The 8,513-nt window shown below is 41.2% G+C and overlaps 1 protein-coding gene across 4 annotated transcripts in view; it reads left to right on the top strand.

Annotated features, from left to right (window-relative positions):
• The window catches only part of LOC100606192 (zinc finger protein 474), a 71,934-nt gene extending 69,480 nt beyond the window's left edge, over nt 1-2,454 (top strand). For 3 of the 4 annotated variants that reach the window (XM_030823567.1, XM_030823561.1, XM_003259883.3), the window contains one exon: nt 662-2,454. In XM_030823567.1, the coding sequence (XP_030679427.1) occupies nt 874-1,968 (1,095 nt within the window). In that variant the 5' untranslated portion in view covers nt 662-873 and the 3' untranslated portion in view covers nt 1,969-2,454. The remainder of the gene's footprint in view (nt 1-661) is intronic. The other variant, XM_004087432.2, reaches the window with a different exon arrangement.
• The last annotated feature ends 6,059 nt before the right edge of the window (nt 2,455-8,513 follow it).

Below are 8,513 nucleotides of genomic sequence, written 5' to 3' on the forward strand. Positions count from 1 at the left end.
GAAGTCTGACACAGCTTTATCTCAGTTAAAATGTATATCACAACTAGAAACAGTTGACAAAGTATTTCAGTAAAACTGATTTCACCTGTGATAGCAACAATTTTTGTTTTTTGCTTATAAAAATATTATTCTGAGAAGTGCATAGGTTCACAGAATTGTCAAAGGAATCCATGCCCCTAACAAGTTAAGGATCTCTGACGTAGTGGAAGTTGCTGTGGGGCCCAGGGGGTCTTTTCGTATGACCTGCTGATTTCATTAATCTAATATTGACAGTTTGCAGTTTTCTGTTCTATGGTCTCACCACCCTGGTCTCAGCCTCTATTGGTTTGTCTCATCTGTATCTATGATGTGCTGTAATTGTCAAGTTAACTTTTTGGGCAGAACACGATTTTCAATACAGTGGTAGTGCAATTGATGATGGAAGATTTCCTCAGATTTATGTCAGTTTATTGACCAAATCCCATATGCTGGTTACTGTGCTAGTCAAAAAGTGTACAAGGTCAATATTTAAAACAAGCAAAAAAAAAAAAACACACACACAAAAAAAAACCTAAATATCTGTGTTTGTGTGTGTGTACATAATAACTTCTTGTGTGTGTGTGTGTGTGTGTGTGTGTGTGTGTACATAATAACTTCTTATGTCTCCCACCCCCCTCCACAGATCTTGGAGACATCTCAGCTTTAATGAGGACTTTCCAACATTCCAGACTGCTGTCCTGCAATGAAGCTCTGAGTCATGGTCTGTGGGGCTAAGGTACTGGCAACAGTGTGAACCCCAGGACAACTAACCTCACTAACCTTCACTCTAAGCAGAAGCCCAAAGTGAGTCTGGCCTGAAATCAGAGCAAGCACTACAAAAAGACATCTTTGTTAATGGAAAGAGGAAAGAAGAAAAGAATTTCCAATAAGTTACAACAAACTTTTCACCATTCTAAAGAACCCACTTTCCTTGTCAACCAAGCTGGGCTTCTCTCTAGTGACTCCTATTCTAGCCTTTCTCCAGAAACAGAGAGTGTTAATCCTGGTGAAAAGATAAAGACAGACACTCAGAAAAAGAGACCTGGGACTGTGATACTATCAAAATCGTCAAGCAGAAGAATTATATCGGAAAGCCAGCTTAGCCCCCCTGTGATCCCGGCCCGCAGGCCTGGATTCCGGGTATGCTATATCTGTGGTCGAGAATTTGGGTCCCAGTCAATTGCCATTCATGAACCCCAGTGCTTGCAGAAGTGGCATATTGAAAACAGCAAGTTGCCCAAGCACTTGAGGAGGCCAGAACCCTCCAAACCACAGTCTCTCAGCAGCAGTGGGTCCTACAGTCTTCAGGCAACTAATGAGGCTGCATTTCAGAGTGCCCAGGCTCAGCTGCTGCCCTGTGAATCCTGTGGCTGCACATTCTTGCCAAATCATCTTCCTGTTCATCACAGAAGCTGCAAGCCAAAGGGTGAGGGTCGCAGAGCACCACACTCTAACAGTTCTGATCATCTTACTGGCCTCAAGAAAGCTTGTAGTGGAACCCCAGCCCGACCAAGGACTGTTATCTGCTACATATGTGGTAAGGAATTTGGCACCCTGTCCCTTCCTATTCATGAGCCCAAATGCCTGGAAAAGTGGAAAATAGAAAATAACCAGCTCCCTGTGGAGCTCCAGCGGCCACTCCCACAGAAGCCTCAGCCCCTTCCGAATGCACAGTCCATCCAAGCAGGACCAAATCAAGTTCAGCTTGTGTCCTGCCCAAATTGTAGCCAAATCTTTACCTCAGACCTCCTTCTGGTACACCAGAGAAGTTGTAAAACTCATCCTCATGGGCCAAAATATCAAAATTTGACCTTAGGGAGTAAAGGAGGCCTAAAAGAGTCCACTAATTCCAAGCAGCAAAGGAACGGGGCAGCACCCAGTGTAACTGATAAGGTAATTCATGCCGCACAAGACGCATTAGGTGAACCTGGTGGCGCCCTCTGCCTGTAGAGGAACGAGAGAAAACTGTCCCCCGAATCAGCCACCTCAGCCCCTAGTATTTTTTCTATCAATGCCTTGTATCAGCCTCAATGCAGCCTGTTCAAGTTAACTCCCCGTTGAACTCCAGGGCCTATACCTCTCTTGGCTGGATAGATATAAGAACATCTTTGCCTGATGGGTTCATATTCCTCTTCAATTCTGCTGTCTAAAAGAAGAAGAGATGGACTTCTTTCTTCCCTGATCCCTGATACAAATAATCCCTGGGAGAGACTGTAATTTGAAAATGAGTCATTAATCCTGTGTCTACATTACAGAGATATAATTCCCATTCCAACAGCCAATATTTATTGCCGGTTTATTTTAGTCATCTACCTTAGGAATTCATTTTTGGCAATGCTGGGTTACGCTGAGTTTATCTTACTAAAATAGAATCTGTGTCAAAAACCCCAAATGACTTTAGCAACAATTAAACAATGAAGCACTTGCAAAAATACACATGGTCTGTAAATACAGCATATTATTTTTTCCTTTGACACTTACATGGTTGTAGTAAGTAGGAAATTAACCCCAGTGTAGACACTGAAGCAACTAGGTTATGTTCTGGGAGGTGCTTGGTTCCTGCTGCTGCTCTGTACCCTGTGTTCAGGATGAAGACAAGGCCCTGACGCGCCCCCCCCAACTTGGGCCATTCTGAATAAGCATGACCCCGGAACCCCCAGCTTGAATGGGAAAGAGTTTTTAGGGTTTTATCTGAAGTTTCACCATGGACAAGGATTGGAGAGAGATGCTTACGAGGGTGGCTACCTGCAAGATAGGGCCTGGTCCGTGTTCTTTGTCCATTAAACCAGATGGTGGATTCTTTGTCTTGTGTCAACCTTACAGAATATCAAATTATGAGAAACAGGAATTGGTAAAAGTCTTTTTTCCATGGCTTGCTACTTGAAAAGCTTAGCCTGCAGAGATAATGAATTCTTAAGAAAACTAAGATTAGGCCGGGCGCGGTGGTTCATGCCTGTAATCCCAGCACTTTGGGATACTGTAAAGCCCAGCCTGCAGGGATAATGGATTCTTAAGAAAACTAAGATTAGGCCGGGTGTGGTGGTTCATGCCTGTAATCCCAGCACTTTGGGAGGCCAACTCCTGAGGTCAGGAGTTCAAGATCAGCTTGGCCAATATGTCTCTACTAAAAATACAAAAATTAGCTGGGCATGACTGTAGTCCCAGCTACTAGGGAGGCTGAGACAGGAGAATTACTCGAACCCAGGAGTTGGAGGTTGCAATGAGCTGAGATCACACCACTGCACTCCAGCCTGGGTGACAGAGTGAGACTGCATCTCAAAAAAAAAAAAGAAAGAAACAAAGAAGAAAAGAAAACGAAGATTATACCAAGCTATTGTAAAAGATTAAACCAAAGGAATTTGTTGGGGAGGGGGCATTCTTTATTTCTAATTTGATTTTTCTTTCTTTTTTATTTCATTAGTTTGAGGACTGTCTGGTCCTTTGCTCCTAAATTCCATGTTTAAAATAAAATAAGTATGGTCTTACTGGTTTAGAAGATTCCAAGACAATGATTCGAAAGCTGAAGAGTCACTCACAGCTGCTGGGCAAGTTTTCCGATTAACATTGAAGAAAAAACAGCTAGTTTCTTTGCCTAAGGAAAAACCAAACTCCTCAGTGTGGCATGGTCTTCAAGCTGGTCTCATAAACATGACCTGTTTTTCCCATCTTCTGTCTGTTGCTTTTCTTCCATAACGTGTGGGGTCTGGATTCAGAGAGTACAAGAAGCTGTGTCTCAGGGCCGCAAATCAGAACCTCTGTTCACTTTGTGCCTTACAGAGCTGTTTCTTGATTGTATGTATTTACTTCAAATGTTCTCATTACAGATCTAGAGATAGGGAAGCGTGTGGTCAGTATTCTTGTGCTTGTTGTTGTAACACATACTCTGTGCTCAAGAGTGGAGCCAACAGGCTGAGCACAGCATGTACTTACTCAGTCACGATGGCTGAAAGTGGCTGGCTGGGGCCCCCAGCTTCCCGAGGAAACACCTTCCTGACTCACCCGGTCATCTGGAGGGGAGAATGTCAGGAGAGGCCAGTGATGGCCCTTCAGTGACTCGACTTATGCATTTAGACGAGAGTAGGGGGAGGCAGTCTAGAGGACATGGCTATGTCAGAGCACACCCAACCCCGCTCTCAGGCCTGAGAACACACATGTGAATGGGAAACTGGCCCCGACCACAGTCAAATGTGTGCTGGCCTGTTTGGGGACCACACAAGATTCAGTAGAGGGCATAGAAAGGTCATCCAACATAGGGACCCTTTGGCTGCCAGACTGAAAACAAGCTTGGGTGAGTTATGAAGGAGAAAACTCTTAGGCTTCCAGGGAGCATAAGAACTTTCAAAGCAGTGGGCTTTAGCCCTTTCTTAGAGAAGATGTTTACCATTCCATAGTGCTTTCAGCAGACAGCCTTTCCTTCACTGTGTAGTTTAGTTATGATTTGATCCTCCCTATAGACATTTTTCTTTCTATCATTTAAATTTGAGATAGTGCTATGAATTACTCATTTTCCATAAAGAACACTACTCTAATGATTATTAGATTTCAGAATTTCATCTGTCTGTGAAAGCTGACTTTTGGCAGCCTGTGACACTCATACATTCCTTCTTACAATTCAGATTTCCCTCCGGAATCCTTGGTCTGATTTCAGATTAGAATCAGCTATCTTGCCTTATGTTCTCACAGGGTTCAATCTTGTAGTGGATTCAGGTGAGAGAAATAGTTTCAGAACTATAATCACAGTACTTGGAAAACAATTCACTCCAGTGACCCCACAGTCACTGTTTTACTGGCAGAATGAATTACCTTTCCCTCAGAATGTTTCTCCAAAATAGATTGGCTCAGGTCCCTTATGACACAGATGCTTCTGTGATCCTTCTATCAAATCTAAACACAAACACTGATTAGGCAAGTTCTGCTCCAAGATCTCAGTGGGCATTTTGCATTGCCTTCTAATCAATATATTGGCTCGAATTGTCTCACTGCTTCACATCCAAAGTATAGCACTGAACTCGCTCTTCCTGATCTCCAGGGAAAGTTGTGAAGGACACTAAACAGTAGGTAAGAGCATTAAAACCTTCGGTGTGGATTTTTATTTAAAAGGTGGAATGGGCCTGGGACTGTGTATATGTATTTCATGGTGTAATGAGCCGCATCACACTTCCTTTCTTTCCTCTAAAAGAAAAGCCTAGATGGCTAATAGCAATTTAGCAAAAATTTAAAAGTGGTGTCAATTGCAGATAAAATTTTGATTCATAATATGGATCAAACTATATGTTAACATTTTAAATTTTAATATCACATACATTTAATGAGATTCTTTGATGTCTATTTTAGTAAATTATTTTCTAAGCTATGCTGAGGAATATAATAGAAGTAATTATTCTTATTTTAATATGAATGAATAAATTTTAATATTTGCATTTAATAGTTGATAAAATTTTGCCGGTTTTTAGAAGCTGACTGTAATTCATTCTTTAGCTTTAGGCCCTTTCAAGCTAATTGGAACAGAACAGAGCTAATTAAATATAACTATAAACCAAAATGAAGCTTTTGCCTAATAAGTTTTTATTAGGTACGGCTTGGGGTTATTTTCCTAGGATTTCACTTGTAACACTTGAAACGCTGTTTCTAAAAACCTTGTTCTATATTGCAAAATATGTATTATTTTTCTTAAGGGGAACTATCTTTTCTATAAATGATTGTCTCTCTGAACACAGTTTTAAGCTACTTTCAGCATCCTCACTCCTCAGGTTTGAGCTAAAGCCCTATCAGAGACATCTCCAGCATCTGGTGCTGCCATCTGGTGTTTTCTTTTAAAGTAATGTGTTCTGTGCTATCAAATAATATTATTGACTTTTTCCTCCTCTGTGTTATCCCCAAATGTATTTGAGAAGGTGCACTTACTAGATAAACTCCAGTTATTTAGTGCTAGAGTTACATATTTGATTTAAAGCTACAAGTGTTCTTCTCTGGCTAAGTATCTTATTCTTTACAGGCAAAACTCTCAGTGGAAAGAGCATAATCAGAAAAACTCAGGAGAGCAGGATAGTCTCATATTTTCAAATTCTGTATGTGTGCATGTGTATCTATTGGGTAAGAAGAATCTGGAGTTTAGGGAAAGGCATGGAAGACAGGCAACTAACTTTTACTGAATGCCTTTATGTCTTAGTCCATACATGTTGCTATAACAAAATACCAAGGACTGGGTAGTTTATAAAGAACAGAAATTTATATTTCATGGTTCTGGAGGCTGGGAACTCCAAAATCAAGGTGCCAGCAGGATTTTTATGAACTTGTGAGGAATCCTCTACTTCCAAAACGGTAATTAGTTGCTAGACCTTCCAGAGGGGAGAAATGCTGTGGTGGAAGGGATGGAAATGCGAAAAGGGCGCTCCCTCTTGTAACCTTGAACCCTTTTATGAGGGTATGAAGCCCATTCATGAAGGTGGCGCCCTCACAACTTAATCACCTCACAAAGGCCACACCTCTTAACATTGTTGCACTAGGAAGTAAGATCCACTGTGAATTTTGGAGGAGACACCACCATTGAAACCGCAGCACCTTATGATTAGCATTTTATATACCTGATGTCATTTTAATTCTCATTATATTACTATAAGATAAACATTATTTTCCCACTTTCCAGATTGGGAGACTGTGGTTAAGCAACTTGCTTAAAGTCATACAGTGGGTTCACAAGTGGCTATCAGAGCCATTCTGTCTAATTCCAAAGATTCATATATTTTCATGTCACTGTGAAAGGGGCATAGAAGTGATATAAAAAACGGGTATTGCTACCCTGCCAACCTGTGAGTGTTAGACAGGAAAAAGAGGACAGAATTCCATTCATTCACTAATACTTATCATTAGGCATTGGACTAAGTACTAAATATAGAGTCATAAATAAATAGGCACAGTTCTTGACTTCTTGGAGTTTTTAGTCCTATTGAGGAAATCATATGGAATTTTTTTTAAATATACAATTTAAAATTGTGATATGACAGTGTGGAATGGTGGAAGACAAACATTCAGGATCTTGGCTAGAGAAAACCTGTGGGAGGAAGATATTTCAGCTAAGACATGAAAGGTGTCAAAGCACTAGCCAAGAGGAAACATGTGGAGGAAGGGAATGGTTAGAGAAAAAAACATTCAGATCAAGGGCAGCATGTATGAAGGTCCTGAGGTAAGGAAGATCTTATAATGAAATGAAAGATTGTGCATGTGGCCAGGGCCTAATGAGAGAGGGAACAGGCACATGATGAGGCTGAAGAGGTAGCATAGTTTCCTCCAGCTGCTCTGTCGACACAGGGACATCAGTAGTTTGGTTACTGCAGGAACCAAGGGCTGGTGGTGCCTTGGCCTATCATGTTAGTAGCGGAGATAAAGATAAGGTACAATGGGCAGATCCTGGTGATAGTTGGGATGTGCAGGGTAAGAAAGAGGGTCAAGGATGACTCCCAGATTTCTAGCTTGAGCAACTGCACTAGTAGTACCATTTTCTAAGATGAAGAAGACTGCGGAAGGGTTGGATTTGCGGAAGTAAGATCTATAGTTTAATTCTGGCCTTAGCAAATTCAAAATGCTTGAGAGATATTTGAGTTAGACTGGATCTATGAGTCTGGAACGCAGAAGGGAGGACTGGGCTGGGATATACATTTGTGCATTATTAACATATATTTAAAGCAACCAGAATGAATACTCAGATAGAAAAACAGGCCCAGGGCTGAGCCCTGAGATACAACATTTAGGGACTAGAGGGGAAGAAGCTGGAGAATGAAGGTCTGGAGATGCAAGAGAAAGGCCTAGAGTAGGGTGCCACGAAAGCTGAGATCAGACAAATGTTGTAAATAAAGGCGTGGAAAACAGTGCTTTATGCTGAGAGGTTGAGTAGAATGAGGACCAAAAAATATTTAATTTGGCAGTGTGGATGCAGCTGCTAACCTTGGAGAGAACACAGTGCAGTGGTGAGAGCTGCAGAGTGTATGGAGAATAAAGATAGGATGTGTTTTGAGAAGTAGGGCTTTGAAGACTAGAAGAGAAATAGTAGGTAGGCTAGGAATAGAGATATTGGGATGAGAGGTTTTTTTAAAAGGTGGGAGCTTCTAGATTATGTTTTAATGCTTAGGATAATGATCCAGTAGAGAAAAGGAGGTTGAAGAAGCAAGAGAGGTGATAAGAGAAAGTGCAAAACCTGGAAAAAAAAAAATAGGCACCAGGAGTTGGGATGACCAATGTGTGGAAGGAAGGTCTTCGAGAGGAGAGGACAATTTTTTGTTTCAGGAGAATGATGAATACAGATAAAGGCAAGCCTGTAGGTTATTAGTGGGGAGATAATGTAACTACTATCTGTTAGCTTGTATCTCATATTTTCTCGATGAAATATCAGGCAATCTTTTCAAGGCTATCAGATGAGAGAGAGGTATAAAGAGAGAGAAAAAGGTTAATGTTAAGAACCTTCTTAGTCCTTTGTCTCTTCGTGCCTTCTGTTAAACTGA

Source organism: Nomascus leucogenys, chromosome 2, assembly GCF_006542625.1.
Source record: "Nomascus leucogenys isolate Asia chromosome 2, Asia_NLE_v1, whole genome shotgun sequence".
Classification (NCBI taxonomy): domain Eukaryota; kingdom Metazoa; phylum Chordata; class Mammalia; order Primates; family Hylobatidae; genus Nomascus; species Nomascus leucogenys.